The sequence below is a fragment of the Hydra vulgaris genome, chromosome 04, assembly GCF_038396675.1.
Source record: "Hydra vulgaris chromosome 04, alternate assembly HydraT2T_AEP".
Lineage (NCBI taxonomy): Eukaryota > Metazoa > Cnidaria > Hydrozoa > Anthoathecata > Hydridae > Hydra > Hydra vulgaris.
Genome location: NC_088923.1, coordinates 24,110,276 through 24,135,000, shown reverse-complemented (window position 1 = coordinate 24,135,000; position 24,725 = coordinate 24,110,276). Strand labels below are relative to the sequence as shown.

The 24,725-nt window shown below is 28.3% G+C and overlaps 1 protein-coding gene across 1 annotated transcript in view; it reads right to left on the bottom strand.

Moving 5' to 3' along the window:
• Positions 1–24,725, bottom strand: part of LOC100199379 (von Willebrand factor D and EGF domain-containing protein) — a 95,524-nt gene that overhangs the window by 49,103 nt on the left and 21,696 nt on the right. Inside the window, exons 3-6 of the mRNA XM_065795843.1 lie at positions 7,238–7,408; positions 4,561–4,764; positions 4,409–4,468; positions 3,883–4,127 (exon numbers count right to left, since the gene is read on the bottom strand). Of these exons, the coding sequence (XP_065651915.1) occupies positions 3,883–4,127; positions 4,409–4,468; positions 4,561–4,764; positions 7,238–7,408 (680 nt within the window). The remainder of the gene's footprint in view (positions 1–3,882; positions 4,128–4,408; positions 4,469–4,560; positions 4,765–7,237; positions 7,409–24,725) is intronic.

Here is a 24,725-nt window from a genome sequence, read left to right as displayed (position 1 = left end):
AAAAACAATCCTAAAAGTGTCTACACATATATAAATAACAAAACAAGATTTAAAGACTCTATCAAAGCAATAAAGCTACATAATGGTATTATAACTACTGACAATCAAGAGATAGTAAACAGTCTTATTGAATTTTTTGCATTTGTTTTTATACAAGATGATTCATCAGAAAAAGTTTCAAGCAACAATTTTTAAAAAAATATCCTGATCCATATTTTAATATTTCTATTATTCAGAAACATTTGAGTAATTTAAACATGTACAAATCAGTAGGTCCAGATAATGTTCACCCAAAAGTTTTAAGGGAATGTTCAGAATCTTTGTCGAGTTGTTTAGCATTAATATTTCATCAATCTTTTAGTACAGGAACTATTCCAAAGCTATGGTCATGTGTCAACGTTATTCCGTTATTAAAAAGGGCAGAAAACTAGATGCAACATATTATAGACCGGTTTCATTAGCATCAAAATAATGGTAAATTAATGGAGCGAATTATTAGAGATTGTATGATGGTGTTCCTCATTGAAAACAATATAATTTCTAAAGAGCAACATGGTTTTGGTAATAACAAAAGTTGTATAACAAACCTGTTGGAAACATAAGATTTAATCACGCAAGCGTATGAAGAGGACATTTCGATTGATGTTTTGTTTTTGGATTTCAAAGAAGCATTTGATTTGAAAAGATATTAGATAATTTTATCTTAATTTGATGAAACATTTGAAATGTGTTTATGCATCTTGTAAGAAATGGATTTAAAAAAATGCAATTTTAACAAGTTTAAACTGATTTTTATAGAGCTAGGATTTTTTACCTTTGACTTGCTTCGCGAAGCTAATTCTTTTTTTAAAGAGAGTTCATTCTATAAAAAACTAAAAAATGTTAGCTGCCCCTAACTTGCCCCATTTTTGTAATAATGTGGTTTTAAAAAGCTCATTTTATAAAGAAAAATTAGGGATGTAAAAGCTAATATATGCATGTAAAAATTGATTTAAATTTTCTTTCACTTAGGAATAAAATATATGTAAAGTTTACTAAACATCAATTTTATTTAGTTATTGAGGACAGAGTTTAGATTGATAGAAATGAATTATTTCAAAATTTACTTTTTGATTACATTTTTTTACAAAAAAAAAACAACCTCCTTTCCCCCCCCCCCCTCTAAACCCTCCCCCCTCCCTCCTTTTTCCCTTTCCTTTTCTTCTTTCCCTTCCTCCACCATAATTTTATACTTTTCGAAAGATTTATAGTCTACTTTCTTTGTCTAACTTTTTTACATAATAGAGCAAATTTTTAGCAATTTTGAATAAATATTTTCTTAAAATTTACTTTTGACCTAATTTTAAGTTATTCCTGATCACTGTGTACCTGCATGATAATTTTTAAAAATTCGATTGTACCACCTAAATGTATTAGGCTACTGCCTAAAGCAGGTCCAAGGTTAGCAGTAAAAAGAGGGACAAAAGAGGGTTCAAATAAGGTTCTAACTAACTCACTAGTTAAAGCATGGTTTGCTTATTATAAATACATGCAAATTAGTAAGACTAAAGTTAATAATAAATAATTATTTGTGACTGAAAGTAAACAAAAATATTTTAGAGAAGTCTGCACTCAAAATAAATAATATATATATATATATATATATATATATATATATATATATATATATATATATATATATATATATATATATATTATTTATTTTGAGTGCAGACTTCTCTAAAATATTTTTGCTTACTTTCAGTCACAAATAATTATTTATTATTAACTTTAGTCTTACTAATTTGCATGTATTTATAATAAGCAAACCATGCTTTAACTAGTGAGTTAGTTAGAACCTTATTTGAACCCTCTTTTGTCCCTCTTTTTACTGCTAACCTTGGACCTGCTTTAGGCAGTAGCCTAATACATTTAGGTGGTACAATCGAATTTTTAAAAATTATCATGCAGGTACACAGTGATCAGGAATAACTTAAAATTAGGTCAAAAGTAAATTTTAAGAAAATATTTATTCAAAATTGCTAAAAATTTGCTCTATTATGTAAAAAAGTTAGACAAAGAAAGTAGACTATAAATCTTTCGAAAAGTATAAAATTATGGTGGAGGAAGGGAAAGAAGAAAAGGAAAGGGAAAAAGGAGGGAGGGGGGAGGGTTTAGAGGGGGGGGGGGGGAAAGGAGGTTGTTTTTTTTTTGTAAAAAAATGTAATCAAAAAGTAAATTTTGAAATAATTCATTTCTATCAATCTAAACTCTGTCCTCAATAACTAAATAAAATTGATGTTTAGTAAACTTTACATATATTTTATTCCTAAGTGAAAGAAAATTTAAATCAATTTTTACATGCATATATTAGCTTTTACATCCCTAATTTTTCTTTATAAAATGAGCTTTTTAAAACCACATTATTACAAAAATGGGGCAAGTTAGGGGCAGCTAACATTTTTTAGTTTTTTATAGAATGAACTCTCTTTAAAAAAAGAATTAGCTTCGCGAAGCAAGTCAAAGGTAAAAAATCCTAGCTCTATAAAAATCAGTTTAAACTTGTTAAAATTGCATTTTTTTAAATCCATTTCTTACAAGATGCATAAACACATTTCAAATGTTTCATCAAATTAAGATAAAATTATCTAATATCTTTTTATATAATGAAAATTAAAATGAAAGGTATCGTATTTCGGGAGAAAATTAGGTTTTAATAATGATAAAATTTTAATGATAAAATAAACCTGTTTTCGGTCACTTTCAAACATAAGCTAACGTTTAAATCTATTATTTCAGTACTTATTTTTTTATACTGTTATAATCATAAGAAACTGTAGAAAATAGTTAGCTAATAACATTATTTAAATTGCGCTACTCAAAAAACTGTATTTTGGCCAAATTTTAAGTGTTTCTAAATCACTGCGAGGTGGGCTCTTGATTAGTATGAATAAATTTTTAACAATAACTCTCTTCCGTCTTAAATTAAAATTAAGCCCTTTTTTGTTCCTCTTTTTAATACTAACTTTGGACCTGCTTTAGGCAGAGACCTAATACATTAAGGTGGTATGATTGAATTTTTAAAAATTATCATGCAAGTGGGCTCTTGATTAGTATGCATAAATTTTTAACAAAAACTCCTTTCCATCTTCATGCCTTTTTTACTTATACAACCTACAACTTCTTAAGTCTTCTGCCAACCGTTTCCTTACTCTTTTACTCTATTCTTTGTTTTCTTGTAACTACCAATAAATATAATAATTACTTGCAGCCTAATTGGGAGTAAATCATAATAAAAAAAAAAAATAAGTTATAATTTCATATGTGAAAGAAATTCTCTTAAAAAAAAAATTTTCTTAACTTTTTTTTCTTAAAAAATTTTTAAATGAAGTTTAAATCTATGACGGAGACCTTCATAAAATATTTTTACGTATTGAATTAGTTTGCAAATAAAAAGGAAATAATTATTTCTTTAAGAAGTATTGCGATAACTAAACAACTTAAAAAAACAATTTAAATATAACAATGAATAAAAGTTTTTGCTTAATGTAAATTGTTGAAATAACCAAATCGCCATTTTGTTCATAAAATATAAGATAAATTCATATAAAATAACTTATCAGGTTTCATCAAAATCTGAAATGGTTAATGTCAAAATCTTAAAATTTTGATACTTTTGGCATATAATGACCCTAAAACTATAATAAAACCTTAAAAGAAAGATTTTCTCTTGAAAAAAAATATTGCAATGGGAGTCTTAACTGTTGTGTTTGGATTTAATGTTTGTTACTTTGCAGATAAATAGAAAAAAAATCAATCTATTTTTTTGGTAGCATCTATAAATATATAAGTATAAATTTTGGTATTTAAAATCCAAAAAACCACACTATACATAAAACTTACATTATAACCAAGACAAAATGTTCCATTTTCACCATATTTGTTTGTATTTTGAAGAAAAGCATCGTTTTGTTCATCTGAAAAGATTTCAGGACCTTTTATTTGCTTTTCTACTGGACCTTGAAACCAAGTCACTTCATATCGTGCATTACTTTCTTTTACTGTGTTGAACTTGCAAGAAAAACTCACACGCTTATCTTTTACACCAACAGTAACAACTGGATCTTTATCTATCTTAGGAAAATTACCTAAATAATAAGTTAGTATTTTAAATAATAACAAATAAGAAATAACAATATAATAAAAAGTAAATAATACCTATTTAAAAGATTAATAAAAAATAATTAAATACAAAAATAAAATCTAAATAATATTAAAAAAATTCTATTTAGTAGAAATATAAAAATGAATATAAAAATTAAAAATGAATAAATTCATTTACCATTGGATTTAATAGAAATCATACACAATTGGATTTAAATAAAAACTAACTCTTAAAATGAGTGATATATTAAAAAAGAAAATTTACTCGAGCATGGCTCAAAACCAGTTGCAGAACTTTCTTCAGGACCACACTTTTTTTTAGTGCCTAAAATTTACAGCATAGTTAAATATACATAAAATTATTTGATAAATAATTTCATAAATATTTATTAACATTAAAATTATAATTTTTTTTACCAGCACAGTATCTCATTGGACAACCCGGTAGAGCCTTTAAAAAGTAAATAAAATATTCTTCATTGATCTGCAAACATTTTTGAACCTTTACATAAATTTTCTTGGCACACGGATTTTCATCAACTACCACACAAGCCTGAATTGTTTTTATTTCCCCAACTGCAGATGGCTCTTCACCATTTAACCAAACAGGATATTTAACTCCTAAGAAAAAATTAAAAAGCAATTAGTTTGATTTGCGAGCGCAAAACCAAAGTTCAACTATTCACTTATTAATTGACATTAATGTTTGTTAATTTTATCTATATGGATAAACTTAATGTTTGATTTTATTTTATAAGTGAGTTTAGATTTGATAATTAACACCTAATGACTAAAAAATGAGACAACTTTAAAATTGTTATTATAGCCATAGTTACATAGTCATCAATTTTAATTTAAAATAAATTTATAAACAATTATATGATATTTAAAAATATATATATTTTTTTTTTCAAAAAAATCATTAAAAGCAATTCGACCTAGACGAACTGAAGTCATTGAGGCATAACGTTTTGCCACTTCCGGATCCATTTTGTTAAGACAATTCATGATACGCCGTTTGAGTTGAGGAATGCTTGTTGCTTGCCAATTATCCTCATAGACTTAGCGTTTCAACTGACCCCAAAAGTCCTTAAATGGTCGAGCTTTTGGTGCAATGGGTGGATTTTTTACCTTTGGCAGGTATTTGATGTTATTGGCATTGAGAAAAGAAACCACTTCATTTGCATAGTGAGAGCTAGCTAAATCTGGCCAGAACATGTAATCTTCATTTTTATAATGTTCATCAATGAAGGGTATTAACCGCTTGCAGAGACATCCAATGTATGCTTGTTAGTTAACCGCTTTCAAAATTAATTGGTTTTGAAGTCCCTTTGGGCGATATAATCAAAGAGACTAGCACCTTTTTCTCGTACTTGTTCTTTCTTTTGAATTTGACGTTGCTAGTTGTAGATGACACGTCACTAGAATAGAAGCCATCGTCAATGTTGTATTTGCATATGTGAAATATGATTTGTCATCCAAGACAAAATCAAAATTTCTAAAATTGCGATATGTATGCCGACACAAAGGTTTGATTCGAGCAAGTTGGCTTTCACTTCGATGTGGAATCTTTTTCTTCTTGTAATATCTAGTATTCGTCTTGTTTTTAAGAATTTTAGATATATACGTTTGGTCACAATCGAATCATCGAGCTACTTGGCGTTGTAAAACACCGTGATGATGATCAAATGCCTTTTTCAATTGGTCTATGTGCTTTTGTCCATTTTTTTCGCCTTTGGACCGCTTCCTTTTTTTCGTTGATAGCCTAAATTATTGTCTACACGTTATAAATAACAATATATGGTCACTTTCAATGCTCCTTCATCTAGAAAGTGTTTACTGTGAAGATTTTTGGCTTTTCCAGATGCGAATTTCTAAATTGGGAAATGCGTTTTCTTAGGTCTTCTTGCAAAATTGTTTTATATGGAGCCATTTTAATTAATATTTTAAAACTATGATATAATTTTAATTGAGAACTAAATTCCCTATAAATATACTAATTTATTTCAATTGCATGATTATGAATAGCATACATAAATTGATTTAAATTTTGTCTCATTTTTTAGTCATCAGGTATTAGATTACCTTAAGGGTTATTAAAAGGTTTTTAATTAGTTGATTTTACTATATGTTTTCTATAGTTTATTAGCATTTGTACTTTGTAAAGTTTACCTTTTTTAAGTTACCATAAACTTTATATAAAAAATGGTACTTGTTAAACTAATATAGAATAAGTTTGAAAATAAATATAGAATAAGAAAACTAATATAGAAAAAGTACTCGTTTGAAAACTAATGTAACAAATTTTTAATGATTTAATGATTAGCTTAACTTTATTATTAGTTATTGCTACACGGTTACGAGTGCTTGTACTTTATAAATTTTACCTTTTTGCAATAAACTTTAAATAAAAAATGGTACTAATTGTAATAGTTAAACCTATATTGAATAAGTAAACTAATATATGTTAAGTAAAGTAATATTGAAAAGTTAATAATAATATAATGAAAAGTAAAAAATTAATTTAAATTAATTAATTTAAAATAATTAATTTAAATAAAAATGCCTAAACAAGCATTTTATTTAAATTCTGAACAAAATAATTTGAAAAAAACAACAGCAAAACAAAAGTTTTATTTAAATTTTAAATCAAAGTAAAAAAAGTTTTATTTAATATTAAATAAATAAAATAATTAAAAAAACAACAGCAAAACAAACATTTTATCAAATTATTAACAAATTTACTTTATCGTTAATTTATTAATTAATAAAATTAATATTATGTAATATACAAATATAATCTTATACAATCTATAATGATATTCGTTCAATCTAATATATCGGTTTGAAAATTAATTAACTAATTTAATATACTAGTTTAAATATTAATTAACAAATCAAATATACTGGTTTGAAGTTATTTAACAAATCTAATATACTGGTTGAAAAAATAATTTAAAAGTTAATGAATAAACAAATGTATAATAACAAATTTACCGTTTATAATATTAAAGTATAAATTTAATTTAACAAAATAAATTAATTATATCGTATATAGTTTAGTTTAATGTATAAAGGTTAATAAATTTATTACCACATGAGTACGGAGATGGGTTTATAGTTGGTATTTTACCCCCAGCACCACTTGTAAAACGATACCAATCAGCACTAAATGGTCTATCACATGCTGATGGAACATAAGAAGCTATTTTAAAAGCAGTACTTCTTTGAAAATCATCAATTGTTTTGTAATTAAAACAAGAATCTATAAAATAAATTATTTTCTATCTATATTAACATACATACATACATACATACATTCATACATACATACATACATACATACATACATACATACATACATACATACATACATACATACATACATACATACATACATACATACATACATACATACATACATACATACATACATACATATATACATACATACATACATACATACATACATACATACATACATACATACATACATACATACATACATACATACATACATACATACATACATACATACATACATACATACATACATACATACATACATACATACATACATACATGCATGCATACATACATACATACATACTCACATACATACATACATACATATATACATACATATATACATACATACATACATACATATATACATACATACATTCATGCATCCATACATACATACATACATACATACATACATACATACATACATACATACATACATACATACATACATACATACATACATACATACATAAATACATACATACATACATACATACATCACTACATACATACATACATACATACATACATACATACATACATACATACATACATACATACATACATACATACATACATACATACATACATACATACATACATACATACATACATACATACATACATACATACATACATACATACATACATACATACATACATACATACCTACCAACATATATACATACATGCAAATATACCTGACAAGAAATTTTAATAGAGTTGCACATTGATGACATAGGTGCAAGTTATGTGTGGCTATAATACTTGAAGCATTAAAATCACACTTAATCAGAACGAATCCTTCGCTATATTTGTATGTGTTATTGTATGCCGTAAGTTTCAGGTTGGTCACATTTTGAAAGCATATGTAAGCCATATGCCTACCACTCTGCCTTATAGGATGGTTTGTGTATGATCTTTGTGTGGCTATAATACTTATACAATTGAAAACTACACTAAATGCAAACAAATACCGCACTATATTCTTACAGGATAGTAACGCATTTGGAATAAAACATTTATAAACAAGTCATTAGACTCATATTACTTAATCTTACACGAATGTAGATGCATAACCTCATATCAGTTTAAAAATTTTAAGAGCAAAATATAATACTTATTGCATTTTTTTATAACTTTATTCACAAATAGATACATACATAATAAAACTTTTTATAAAACTCATAAATTATTTGTTCTGAATTGTTCTATACACCACCATATTCTGATTAATTTTGTATTAAAATGGTGATGACCTCTTTAACCTCTTTATCTAGTATTTTACATATAAAAGTTTAACACTTTTATTCCTTTATTTTTCAGAGTTAAACACTTTTATTTCACTTATAAACACTATGGTCATTTGGGCCACATATAACTTTCTTGTCAGAAAGATACCGCATAAAATGGCATAACTATATAGAACACGTTATAATAGCTATATTATATAATAGCTATTCTAGTTTTTCATGTGTGTAATTAAAGTTTATATCTCAATAAAATCAAAAGTAAGAGAAAATCTGTTTCCATTAGCAATCCACTGTTTTAGGTTCTTCAGAATCTGTAAAGAGATCAAAATCTTTTGTAACTATAAACAACTTTTTTTAAATGATAAAACGAATGACTCATTACCAGCTATTTTCGTTAGGATGACTGCATGTGATGGTTTATCATTCAACATAATTTGCACGTCATATGAAATCAGAAAAGGCTTAACAGTCAGATGTTTTTCCAACATACCAAAGGATCACTAAAAATTACAAAATGGTCTTGAATTATTTTTGTTGAATGGACATTGGTGAGAAATAGATATTACAGAAAAATTAATGTCCGGTCAGACAAAGAATTTGGAATCTAGAATTGATTCATGCTTTTGGAACAATTCTAGCAGAAAAATGCGTTGAGCTTGCAAATGATAGGTTAGATGATTTTGAGCTTTTGATGAAGGATATTGTAGGTATCACCACTTATTGCGCTTCAGCTTACCACAGCACATTAGCAGCTATATTTAGTGCATGGAACTCAGTTGGCTGTTATCAGCGCACTTTACAAAAAACCTGTTAACGAGGCTAGTCTACATAATGAAGAAGATACCAACATCAATTCTGTTTCCACACCCAGATTTGAAAATAAGCAAAATTCTACAGATGATGACAAATTAATTGATGAAGATTACAAAAATGTCCACTGAAAATGAATATCATAATTCTGCTTTTCTGGTACATTAGCAAATACTACCATTAATTAAAAAATTTTGTAAAGTGGTCAAAATATTTAGAACTTCACCTACAAAAAATGATAAAATACTACAAAAATATATAAAAGTAGAGTTCGGGAAAGAACCGTCTCTAATTTTTGACTCATGAACACGATGGAATAGTTTGGTGTCTATGATAGAACGTTTCAACAAATTCAAAAATTGCATCAAAAAAGTCTAATAGATTTAAAATCACCCACTATGTTTTTAGATGCCAAGTTTGACATGTTGTCAAAAATCTTTTCAATTTTACTTCCCATTAGGCTTACAACTGTAGGAATCTGCCAACAGGATGCAAGTTAGTTATCTGCAAATGCTGCTATTCAATTGTCTATTAAGTTCCATGTCTATTAAGTTATGAATCAAAAGCAGCTACAAAGTACGTATTCTTGAAAGACGAACAAAAATCAAGTGTTTTGCAATATTTACATGATAAAAATCCAAGCAATGAAAGCAATCAAAATCCAAGGGATAATAAAGCCAAAAAAGATTATGAATCATTTCCAATCATTACCAAAGCTGCAATCGCAAAAGTTATAGTTTTAACATTAACATCTGGGTGTAGCCGACATGCATTATGAAATTGCACCTGTAGCGACAACACCAACTTTAGCCACTGTTTCCAATTTCATATACAAATATATTATTCAATGTTGATGATGAAGATAATCAAAGAAATAAAATATCTCTAACTTTACAAAAAATGTTGGAAAGAACAATATTAAAACAAATTTGCACCAGATTTTTTTTATATCATAAAAACATATGCTTGGTGTAGTAAATTACAAACTGCTAGCATAGTTATTTAACTAGCCAATAAACATATTTTTTTATATAGATTTTACACGACGTCAATTATAATTTAAGCAACATTTTTTCCACAAAAAATACAACTTATTGATGTTGTCAAATGCTTGGTGAATAGCAGTAACTGTCAGTTATACATACTTTTTATTAATCATCCATATATTATTTAAACTATAAAGGCGATGGTTTGTGCCAAAGTTTAGAGCATCATCTAAAAGTTTTGTTTTTTATCGCTTCAGTTTTTCATAATGTGGGTGTTTGTAAACAAATTGTTATTTGATGTTTTACGAATTTTTATCAAGGAGGTTTAATAAGCAGGAGATGGTGTCACGTAACTTTTTTGAAGCCAATTTTTAAAACGGCAGCCATCTTGGTTAACCCAAAACATTTCAAGAGTTTAAAATTTTACTAAAAATTTAATTATAACCTTGTCAAAAGATTGCACCAAATGATTGAATTATTTGTCAGTTTATGTTTGGCAGCTTATATTATTATAAAGAATTATTTGCTAAGTGATTGCCTTTTTCAGTTAATTCTAATAATATTCGGAATACTGAAAAACACATTCAGATTGTGTATTTCAACACAATACTAGAAGAAGTTGTATTTCAGATAGTATAAAAGATTTTTGAGAAAATAAAAGCATATTTTTGTGAGTTTTTACCTATATTTAAACAATTTACAATAAATATATATTTACATATGTGTGTGTGTGTTTATATATGTATGTAGATATATATACACACATACACGCACATATATGTATGTATTTAAACTAGAATGCAAATCAATAGTATTTTTTAAATTTATTGAAGCAATTTCTTTATTTAATGAAACTGTAATTCCTCATAGCAAATAAAAGTGTTGTTGATTCAAGTCAATTATGTGATAAAACAAGACCACTGAAAAGAAAATTAGACAATTATCATGATGTTTTCTTATACCCTAGGGTATGAGAAGTGAAAATGTTAAAACAAGAAGTTAAAACAAAATACTTTAGTTTAGCACTACCATTATTTTATGAATGTGAAACTTTATGCTAAACTAAAGTATTTTGTTTTAACTTCCTGAATCTATGCAAAACAAGTTACATAATCTGAGCAGGGTGAATCCATATCTGTTTAGAGCATACCATAAGAGCGGTATGGGCGTCAAAAAAATGCCTAAAAATATTAATTTCTTGTTGTTTTTCTTTTTCTTTTTATATTAAAAATAGAAAAAATAAAGTTCTTTCAAATGCTAGTTTTCAGTATATCTTAGCTAGTTTATTTAGTATTCTCTGGGCAATATTTCACATATTTGGGCATTCACTGAAAACACATACAAATAATTATCTTATATAAGCCCACGATAATACAATTTATATTACCCATTTGGACTTAGGTAAATGTGCTCCAATTAGTTCTTACTGAGTGCTTGTAATGTTGATATTTAAAATAACAGATGGGTAGCATTTTGTTACTAATTAATATCTCATTTAAAAAACCAAACGACTCTTATTTGGTCAATTTTTATTCTAATTTTTCATTATTTTGATTATTTTGCTTATAAATACTCAAAATAGATTGAAAGAATGCTTATGCTATAACTGCAATTACTTTTAAAAGTAATTGCACATTATGCTATATAGGGCTATTCAAATAATACGAGACACTTTCTTTGCTGCTTTTAGATTTTTAGTGGTATTTTTAAATATAGCAACAACAAAAAAAACAATTTGTCTAAAAATGTAAGCCCTGCCTTTGAAAAAGATACATTTACAAACAGCAAATTTTCCCTTTATGTCTTAATAAAAAAAGATTTAGTAATACTATAGTCATAAGAAATAGATAGTCTGGAAGCAATGACCGATTGTTTGAACTTATTGTATACCATTTTTGCTATCCCTAGATCTGCAACCCTGCACAAGTTTTTAAAAATCCTGTTGTTTATCTAATAAACTAACTATTTTTCTTGACTCAAGATATACTTGCATATGCCTGGTGAAAACTCTTCAATTTATGGATGTTCTGCCTCAAGAAGATATACTGGAGTTGCTTTCTTAAAAATTTCTAAAGAAACGGACGATTTCACAAAAAAATGGGCTTCAGAATTAATTAACATTATAACAAAAGATTGAGTTGTTGATAATATTTTTCGAAAGAAAATAAACAATTTTGAACATAAAAAATTGTGGATATGTGAGCTTCACTTTTTCCCTGAGCAATTTTGGTGTTATGAAACACAAATACAATTAAAAGATGGGGAGCTGCCATTGTTAAATTTATCAAAAAAGAGCTTAGAATCGTCAACTTAAAGTGCTGTTATTCGATCCTCATCGTCAATATCTAAGCAAGAAAATTCTCAATTACTACTTGAGAGTTCTTCTTTTACACTGAAACACACAATTTATATTTGAAATATAAAAGGTCATTTCTAAATGCGGTTTTTTCACAGTTTAGTTTTGAAATAGAATCTTTAGAATTTTGCAATGGAATAAAAGTTCCTGATCCTATTGAAGTTTTAAATTTTCAGAAGCATGTTGTTCCTAAAAATTTTGATTATTTTGTTTATAAAAATTCTTTATTAAAATCTAAACTGCATCAAATTCAATTTTATCGCAGCAACTCTTGTGAATTATTAACCTTAGGCAAGAATCTGCCTAGCAGATTTTGTCATGAACTTAATGTTAAAGTAAATTCTAATATACACTCTAATCTGCTCTTAAAACTCCTGCTAAATTAAATGCACCAATTTCTACGACTTCTCCTAGTAGACTTAAACTGACTTAGCACCAATGCAGACTTCAAAGCAAGCAATACAAGGAGGAAATTGAATTAATGAAATCTGCTTTAAATATATGTAGTAAAAAAATTTTTTCAGAACTTAGTGAAGACCTAATCTCGATTTATTCAGCTAGTGATAAAAAAAAACATCCCACCATTTATGAAGTTGTTTTGGGAAGAGCAAAGAAGTATTTGAGTTGTTCCAATCTTTCATCTATTAGATACCACCCCGCAATAATAAAATATTGTCTAAGTCTAGCTGATAAATCACCATCTACTTATAGTAATTTGTGATATGATCAACATACAGGTGTAGGCATTTTAACTCTTCTGAGCTTAAGAACTTTAAGAGGTTACAAAAATTACATCCGACCTACAAGGGGATTTAATCCAGCTGTCTTAAGTGAACTTGCAAAAAAAAACTTGTTTCAATTATTTTTGATGATATGAATATCGAAGAAGATTTACTTTGGGACAAATATACTGGAGAGCTTATTGGTTTTGTTATATTTGGTGATAAAGAAACCAATATTTCTACTTTAAAAAATGTTAGAGAATTAGCTACTCATATACTTGTGTTTCTCGTAAAGAGCATTGTTAATTCGTTATCGTTCAGTTTAGCTACTTTTGCAACTACTGGAATTACATCATTTCAGTTGATGCCTGTTTTTTGGAAAGTTGTTTTTTACCTTGAAAGTATACATTTAAAAGTTATTTCTGCAAAAGCTGATGGTGCCTTTCCAAACAGAAATTTTTTTAGAATGTATAAGTACTTAAATATGAATGTGTGTAATGATTTAGTTTACAGAGCTCACAATATTTACTCTAACGAAAAACGTTCCATATATTTCTTTTGAGATACTCCATACTTAATTAAAACCGTTCGCATCTACCTTGCAAATTCTGCTTCTGGACGAGGTACTCGTTATATGTGGAACAATGGTTTGCACATACTTTGGAGTCATATTTCTTAACTTTATTATGAAGACTTCGAATGTGGCTTAAGATTAGTAAATAAACTATAAGTGATTACATTAATTTAATACCTTATTTAGTAATGCGTGTTTATTTGGCTGCTCAAGTCTTTACGAAACAGATGGCAATGTTTACAAGAATTTGGTCCACCAGAATGCGCAGGAATTCTCAATTTTGTCTCATGATGGATAAATTTTTTGATTGCTTAAATGTTTCAAGTAAAAATAAAGCTATTAATAATTTAAAAGAAAATCTAAAGCCATTTGAATCTGTTAATGATGTACGTTTTGAATGGCTTGACAGATTTCTTTTATACTTTAATAAGTGGAAAAAGTCTATTGACAATCGAAATGATTGGAGTTGTACTGCTAATGCTAAGGCAAATATGTTTATATCTTTGCAAACATATGAAGGTATCCAGATAACAGTACATTCATTCAAAGAAGTTTGTAAGCTTCTCTTAGAACATGGCATTCCTTACATTCTTTCAGAAAGGTTTTGTCAAGACGATTTAGAAAACTACTTTGGAAGGCAGCGTGCCATTGGCAGCAGGCGTGATAATCCCTGTCAGAGATACTGGGTATAATGACAATACTGTTAAATCACAATATTCTATACGATCTATTGTCGGTAACGTTCAAGGTCAAAGACATAATTTTAATGAAATAATTGATTCGCTACTGCCAAAAAGAAGAAAAAAATTAGACAAAATAGCAAATTAACCAAGTCCCAGACAGTGACTACAATCTTGCAGGGCCGCCTAGAGCTTTTATGACGCCCGGGGCTTAGCAGGAATTAGGCGCCCTTATAAGCATGTATATTTTTTAATCAAAAGCATGTTTAATTATACAAGGTAATGTTTTTATTCCTTATACCTTTACTTTACATCCATATTTTCATGAGCCGCATCTGGACTAAATAACACTTATGCAACACATTTAACATTCACTGATTACAATTATCAAATTGATTATTTGAAAAAAAAAGAAGAAAGAAAACCCTTTTTCTTCCTTTTTTACTAACAAAAATTATTATTACTAATATGTCATCTTACGACAGAGTTGTATCCAGTTCATTTTATTTATGTATGTCTGATAGACGCTTTTGTTCAATAGTAACCTTGTTGTTGGACACATTTGAGTATTGCAATTTTTGAGATAATCTGGTATGCACACAAATCTCTAGATGCAGTACTTAATGTACAATTGATACAGTTTTCTTCCATAGCTAGAAAGCTTCAACACCAAAATGACTTCTTGAGACAGCCAAGCCTTGAATCGCAAAACAAAATCTAATGCTACTGCTTGTACTTTTACTTAGTGGTTGTTTGATATTAGTACTCCAAGGTCTTGCTTAATGCACGCCTTGAGGTTAAAATTCACAAGTCAGTTGTGTGAGCATCTTACAACGTTGTCGATGTTTGTTTACAGTTTTCCATAATCAGAGAAAAATTGATTGATATCAATAACTCATGTGACATTGCCATCATTTGTGTGTATTATTGTATGGTTATAAGTAAAGTTTAGTAAGTCATTGATTAAGATCACAAATAGCAGTGATGTAAGAACTGATTCTTGACGAATGCCACTTGTCACCAATTCCTACTCAAACGTTTGACTACCTTTTTTATTTTTCGAGACCGTTTCAAATAGCAAATTTATATCTTTCTAAACTGAAATTTGGTAAAAGAAGTGGGTCAATTGCAACTGAAAACCACCCCCCATCAAGGTACAAGCATAACATTCCTCTGATTTTTAACCAAAGGTAATGCATTTACCTTCTTGGTCTTTTAGTATTGGGAGTATTGAACAGCCCACTTTTTAATGAAATACAAAAAAAAGTTGCACTAACAAAAACAAAATAAAAAAAGATGTTTTGTTGGTTTTTATTTTTATATCTTTTTATATTTTCTGATGTTTCTTACACTATTAGGTTTTATGTTTACTAAATGTTAAGCTTTCTCTAGAGTCCTTAAAAACGCCCCCCCCCCTCCCATTTATTAATTTTTGGATATTTTCCGCGCCCAACCTAAGCTTATTAAGACACCAACCACCTAAAGTTTACTTGTTATCAACAACAAGTTTATGTCAAAACTAAAAGGGAAAATTAAGTGAAAATCGGCCATAAAAATTAAAAAATAGATACTTGTAACCGCTAAATAATAAAACTTTTTTGTAAATTCCTCCCCCCCCCCCCCGATTATTATTTCTGGGCGAAAATCCCCCCCCCCTTCCTTGTATTAAGGACTCGATAGTAATAGCGTAATACTTACTAAATGTAATCTTTTAACCATGATTCAAGATATCAAGAACTTATAAAAAGAACTTTTTTTGCTAAAAAAATTGTTTTAATAGCAATCAAATTTGTTTGTTTATGTTTTTTAAGGCCGTAGACAACTTTTTTTGATGTTTGAGCTAAGCGACTTTGAAACAAGTTGGTTAGCTCAAACAATTTGTTATATTTTTGTAATTTTAAACTTTATTTATATTCATCAAAAAATTTCAAATTTGATTCAATAGTCATTTGATGTTCGGCTTTTATGACCTTATAAAGTTCACACACCCTCAAACTGAGGGGGTGTAAACTTTATAAAGTCATAATAGCCGCTCAAAAAGAGATTATTGAATCAAATTTGAAATTTGTCAATGAATATAAATAAAGTTTAATATTAAAAAAAAAAACAAATTTGACTCATTGCCCTCCTATTTGGAGCTGGGGGAGGGGCTAACGTTTTGGGGTTTTATTGTTCCCAGTCTCTAATCACCGTAGTTTTTTGCGTAGCATCCTCATTCCTCGTATATATGAACATACTTAAATATGGAGTTTTCTTCATGTTTCGGAGTTGCTTAGCTCAAACATCAAACAAAATTGTCTACGGCCTTGTTTTTTTCCCCAGAAATTATACTGATTTATACAACAGAAAAGTTAAAAAAGAATTAGGGGGTGATCCCAAAGATATATTAAGTATATTCCTAATATTTCATAATTATGACACACTAATAATTTAAAAAGTAAAAAATTTAAATTTAAGCATACAAAAATTTCTTTTTTTTGAAAAATTATTAGGATATGACTTTTTTTAGATTTTTTGTGTACAAAGACAGGAGCACACCAAGGGTTGAGGATCTGGGTGAGTTTCCACCGAGCAGCACATCTATGGGGCATCATCAGATAAAAAATTTAAAAGTAAAATATTATCAATAACAAGGTGGCCAGCCACTTTGTACAATCAAATTCTCTGATTTTGATCACTGACCACAGTTAGCCTTAACTAAATTTAAGTTTTCTGAATTGTATCCTGTAAGTTTTCTGAATTGTATTAATTTCAACGATTTCTGAAAGAGTATAGTTTACTGATCGCTAAGTATATAGTCCACCAAATCAGAAAACTACTATTAAGTAATTATGGCATTTTAAAGATTTTTTCGCGCCTTTTATTTTGCGACTTTTTTTGCAAGTGTTTTGCGCCATTTTTTGGTCCGCCATGTTTTCATTCAAAATTTTATTGTAAAAGTTACAGCCAATTTATTGGAAATGAATAATACAGATGGTATTGTGTTATATTACAAAGTTTAAGAGTGGATAATCACATACTCAGAAATATATTAACAAATATAAAATTAAAAACTATTTCTTCTTGAATTGAATCACTAAAAAATATCAACGTTTAGATCAACATGTCCAAGAAAAACAAATTGTTTTTCATTATAAAAATTTAATGCTCTTTCTAAATTATGTCCATAATTAGAATTATTTGCGGACACCTTGTATCGGTCCCGCGAGGCAGTTTTGAAGAGGTAGCGAACACTTTCTCCTAGTTGCTTCGAATAAACTCCAAGGCCCAATTTTTTGTTTTACAGAATTCAGATACATGATTGAACAGGATATGAAATTTTGGTGTTAAAGTAATACCATGTTCCAACATCAAATTTTTATGGCAGGCTTTTAAATTTTCGATATTAGTTTGAAAGTTTTCATCAAGTCCGGATCCAAAGCAAGACTCAACAACTAAATTTAACAACCTTAAGCATTCTTCAAAAGACTTTAGTTTAATTGGCAGCTTATCATTAAAGACTTTCCACTAAGAATTTTTCCACTAAGAATTTTTCCAATAAGAATTTCCACTAAGAATTTTTCGAGAAGAATTTCCATTAAATTTTCCACTATGCTGACCAGTCTTAATAATTTGCAACTGTTCGTAAATCTTCTTCATATTCATTTCCGACCAAATACGCTCCATATTATCCATTACATGGTTGACAGTTTCCTCCATTATATAAAGCTCCGGTAAAACAAGTTTATCTACAAGAAATTCAGAGGGGTTTCCATGTACAGGGTTTATACAATTTTTAAAATGTTGTGCACATTTAGGTTTTGAACCAGATTCTTTGAATTTTGTATAGTTGTTTTGACAGCTTTTTAAAGTTCTGTTTGGAGCATTTGTCCAATTTTCTTTTCTAACCCACTCACATACATAACAGGGATGAATTGAACTGCTACTTTGAGATATACCTGTAAGAGTTTGACTAAGCTTTATGTCGCATACCCCAATGTGCTCAACTTTTTCAAGATTTAATTTTTCAAATATTTTAATGTTTAAGTATTTTTCTGGGATTTCTGGAGCTACCAGAAGAAGAAATGAAGCATTTACTGACGAATCTTTAAATATTTTTTTTAGACTATCTTTATATAAAGACCTGCAAGCTGTTACCGGTTTTATTTTAAGGTAATCTATTTCAACTTTGCCGTAATTTTCAAAAATTTTATTGAGATTAACTATATTTAAACAAATATTGATAAAACCACTTCCCCCGTCAACAGCAATTTTTAACAACTGATTCTTAGAATTCAACACATTTAAGATCCAGGAGTAGTTTAATAAAAAGATTAACATCATTGCAGTAATATTTTTATATTCCAAAGTTTATTTTTAAATTCAAATAAAATATTTTCTTTGCTAAATAATGGGAGAAGATAGCTGTTCAAACCAGAGACACAGTCTTTCAGTCCAGGTACTACAGCGTTTCTTCTTTTTTCAACAACTATGTAATTATTAATTTTTGTGTATGATAAGTTTTACTCTAAATATTACATCATTTTATTGTGCTGAATTAAATTTGTATTAGTATTGTGATTGTGCCTTATCATATTAGCAAGTTTTATAATTTGATGGTTACTTAAGGAAAGAGAATTCTAAATATAAAGAAGACATTTGCGAGTAAAATTGGTTGTTTTTGGAGTATTCTCAGATCCAATAGATAGTTTTAGATTGCTAGCTCCTGTCTTTAATAAAATGGTGTTACCACTTTCACTAAATAGCTTTTCTTTAATAACGTGAGAAGCCAATTGTTCCTTGACATCTAAATAAGTTACAAAACTATGGAGACTGAATGAAAAATATTTCGACAACTTTACATTGTTAAAAAGGTTATAGGTTCAAAAGCTTTCAAAGGTTTTTTTAAATTAAAATTATCATTTTTGATTTATTATTCTTAACATTTTTTTCACTTATCTCTCTATTAGTAACGTAAAAGAAATCGCGTTCTTGCGATTTTGCATATTTCACAGCTGCAAGTTTTTAGTTTCCTAAAATTATATAAAAAATTTTAATTTTATATTTCTTTGCAACAGATATACAAATAAAATAACATTTTACACATTTCGTGTTTTAGCCGGGATAGTCATCTTTGACCAGTCAATGTCAAAATTAAATTTCTGCCTGAGATCAACAACATTCGTTTTTTCAACTAAGCCCCTACACTTTAAAAAGATAAAGATATGCTAGTTTTAAGCAAAATGAGATTTGATTCATTTATCAAATCTTATTTCTTTGAGTTCAACAAGGTATCCAATTTTTCAGTTATGTGTATGGTTTTACGTTTATAACATATATATTTTTTATATACATTTATTTAGTTAAAAATCAATAAGTATACCAACCTTGGGCACAATCCAGTAGGTTATCAATCATCAGCAATGTTATTATCCAAAAAACAGCTCTGAAATTTAGAATTTTTATGGCTTTGGCTGTTTATTTTCATATGACATTTGCGACCACAAAAAAGATATTTTCTCTGTTCTTTTGATGATCTAAAATAGTCTGAGGATGTGATTTACCGATTCTTAACATTTTTTAAACAAAATTTGTGCTATATGATTGCCTTTCGCGATTAAATTTGTGGCAGAAAAAATGGCTTAAAGATGGTCGTAAAAGACAAAAAAGGCGCGAAAAAGGCGCGAAAAAATCTTAAAAATGCCTTAATTACTTAAAAGGAGTTTTCTGATTTGACTGGTGGACTATATGCATAGTGATCAGTAAAATATACTCTTTCAGAAAACGTTGAAATTAATTTGAACACAGTTCAGAAGACCTAAGTTTAGTTAAGGCTAACCGTGTGACTTTGTAAGTTTTTCCCTGAATCGAATAATTGAAAAATATGAATTTTATAATGAAAAAGTGATAGTACTTACTTTTTTAAAAAGTGTCTATTGTTTGTAAATGCATTCCAATTTAATAGCAAAAATTTTATTAGGAAAAAAAAAACAATAAAAAGCTACATATCATACTTTTTCTATAGAAAATCAATAAGCTTATTTTTGGAATATTTCCCTGACTTATGAGGGAAAAAAAGCAAAATCCCTGACTTTTCTGACTCAAATCATTTCCTTCTACTTTTCCATGATCTCCCTGATTTCCAGTATGCTTGCCACCCTGAGTAGGAAATATTTAAAATGGGCAATAAAATCAAAACCATTTACTTTGTTATTATATTTTATTTTGGTGCCATATGATTAAAATAAATAAATATCAAAACATGAAATAAAAACAAACATATAAATTGGTATAGGATATATTATATATATGATGTATATAATTTTATAGTATTTCAAATCATGAATGATATAATCAATTCTCAATCAATTAGCATTTATACTAATGGAAAATTAAATGGATTTTAATCCATTAAATAAAAATTCCTTTTTACATAATTTATATACAAAAAAAAAACTTTATTCAACTGCCAACAGTTTTTTTAAAAATAACGAAGTTGTTTTAGCCATAATATTTGTATTAAATTTGCGGCTATAAAAACTTTTTTGTATCTTCTGAAGCAAATGGATAAACCGAAGACCAAATTTATGGATCAACTATATTGCTGCATGTCGCTTTTATAATTACTGTGTCCTTAAGCATTTCATTTACCAGAGCTTTGCTATTAATAGATGTTACAAAAGATTTGCTTTGTTTTTGAAAAATTCTTTCACATTGGATAAAGATATTTTGAGTATAGATATTAGTTTTAAATAAACCACCTTTATTCTTAGAATTAACATATTTTTGGGTGTCATCAGAATCAATTTTGGATGCTGATAATATTTCTATTCACTATTTTTTATACTGCTCATCAGATTTTGAAAATTTGAACTTTGAGTAAAATTTTTGAACAGCATTGCCTGACAAATATTGAATTTTACTTATTTCTTTATCAGAAAAAATATAACATGACGAAACATCGCTATTGGAACAACTATTAAGTTTACATCCCGAAAGATCTCGAACTATGTGATTTCCAACTTCAATAAGCAAAGTATTGGTCAATAAAACATTTTCAATCTTTGATGGCAATAAATTTTCATAAAGAAGTCCATATAATTGAGAATAAAATTTTTCTGCATCACCATTGTATTTTTAAATAAAAACCTGAAATTTTTCGAAAAGAGAAATTGAATCTTCAGAACTAAAACAAAAATTTTGCTTTGAAAATTTAACTCAAATTTCTTCAGGCAAACATAAATCATTGGATAATTTTTAAGCACATTTTTCAACAATTTTCTCAAGATCAAGATAACTCAATTGTATGGAGCCTTTTTCTTCACTAATTGAATTGATTTGTTCGTGTTTCAAAGTTTTATGTCTTTTCGGGCCATATTTCGTTTTATAAACTTTACAACACAAGTCGAAAGAAAAATTGGATACAAAACAAACTTCAGATAATAAATTATCTAGATCTTGTTCAATTTCCATGTGATTGTCGAAAATTCCATCAGTTAGAGCCATATACAGATCATCAAGCTGTGTTTCTACATGAAGTTCACTGCTCATTTTTAAAACTTGTGCAGGGTCGACGGGCCGGATTTCAAAATTCAATTAAAACGGCAAAACAATAGAAACGACCTGTGCTTCCAGACTATCTATTTCTTATGACTATGGTAATACTAACTACTTCCTTTATACAAATAGTTATATAATATTTGCCTCAAATATTGCGTAAGTTTTTGCCTAAGTTTTGCGTAACTCATGCGCAACCTTAACTTTACGCAAATGCTGCAAAAAAGTTGTAAATACCATATAGTTACGCAAAAAATAATTTGCGTAAGTTTTTGGTATTTTTTCTCAGCTACGCAAGAGTTACGCATAAGTTGTTATTAAACACCCTGTTCATTAAACCGCCTTGGTTTTTACCTTAATAGAATTGTTTATTAATGCGACGCTTTGCTCTAACATCCAATATTTAAAGGTATAATTAGCATTGGTAAGTATAAAATTTTCCTTAAAAAACATTTCAAAGATGTTGAAGATGAAGATCCAAATCTGTTATTGATCTAAAAACGCGTGTTTTTAGATCAATAACAGATTCGGAACTGTGCTCACTAGTTATACTTTTTAAAAAGCTTTCTAAAATTTTAAAACTATTTGCATATTTCCTTACCAAATAACATTGTTTACATTGAAAATCTGAAAATAAAATCTTTCATTAATAACACAGAAAGGGATTTCTTGCTTTTAAATAGCCTCGGGTCTGAAAAGTCCTAATCTGCCATTGTATATTGCCATAATACATAATATTTTTAAATGTTATCTAGTAATGAAAATGTGCAAGAAAAAGCAGTTTGCTAATTGAAGCTGTATTATTTTGTCATATGCCTTCAACGTTCTGAATAAAAATTTTACATGTGAATAGGAGGGAACCTTGACGTGGTTTATCTGCTTTAAACAAGCAGGCCCGTAGCAACCGGGAGGCAGTAGAGGCATTGCCCCCCCTCCCCAATAATTTTTCAAATAAATAATTTTGAATAAAATGACTAAAAAAATGACCAAAAAAAAAAAGGTTGTTGAAACTATTTTGGGGCCCCTTAATCTAGCACTGACCCCTATCCCCCCCCCCAATATAATTTTTGTTCCTACGGGCCTGACAAGTACCTTTCAGACAGATACTCTTTCAAATTTTGTACTGTAGATGTGAAGCAGCATATACTGTGAATTTAGTTTATGTTCAATAAATAGAAATTTCTCAAACTTATGATCGAAACCTGTTCAGTCAGTAGTTATATTTATGTTATAAAAATCATTTTAAAATTTACTTTGAATATTAAAATTATTTTGTTTATTTTTGGTAGTGTATATTTTGAATTTAAGGAAAGAGATAAAGGTATAGTTTTAATTTTGATCTATGCATATTTTTTATAAAAAAAGATAATGACTCGAACTTAGTAAAAATTTGTATTTTACCGACTAAGGCTGAGAAAAAAAATTTTCCGACTAAAATCTTAAAAAAAAAAGGTCCTTAGCTAACGTATTCTGACTGCCAACTACCGATCTAATTTTATCAACTCTAGTGTCCAAATTTGCCGAATAATTTTTAAATATAATTTTCCTAGGAGTTAGACACCCTTTTACAACCCCCCCCCCTCACTCTTAGGACGGCCCTGAACGAACCCACTCCCAGAATCAGTGAAATCAAGCAACCATAGGCAATGGCATAGTTATCCTAGGCGACAAAATGTATTAAAATTTTGGTCAACCTACCAAGAGAAACAAGATGTTTTTTATAACAAGAGCTATATTTCTATGTGAATTGTTTCCATGCTTGGATTTGTTAGAATAGACCTTGTTACAGATCAGCGATGTAGTATTAAAGAAATAGTAAAGATCTTCTATCAATTGCTCGAAATAAATTTCAAGACCATATTTTTTGTATGAAAGACTTATATATATGATTGATCAGAATAGGAAACTTTGGCGTTAAAGTATTACCTTGTCCCAATAATAAATTTAATTTTTGTCTTTAAATTCGATGAAAAAGTTCGCTTCTTTAAAAAATGATTGATCAGAATAGGAAACTTTGGCGTTAAAGTATTACCTTGTCCCAATAATAAATTTAATTTTTGTTCTTAAATTCGATGAAAAAGTTCGCTTCTTTAAAAACAAAAGAAAACTTTTTCATCGAAACTTTCTGTCTCCAGTTAGTTAAACGTTTTACGTCAAAAGACTTCATAAAAACGTGTCACGGGAGCTTGAATAAAAAAAAAAACAGTGTAATTATTAAAACGGAACAACTTAGAAATGAACGGGAAATTTACCATCAGTTACAAATTATCAAGACATTGCATTGGGGATTTTTGTAAAAAAAAAATGTACCGAAAAGCTCTTAAACAAATGCGTAGTGTTCAAAGATTTTAAGCCC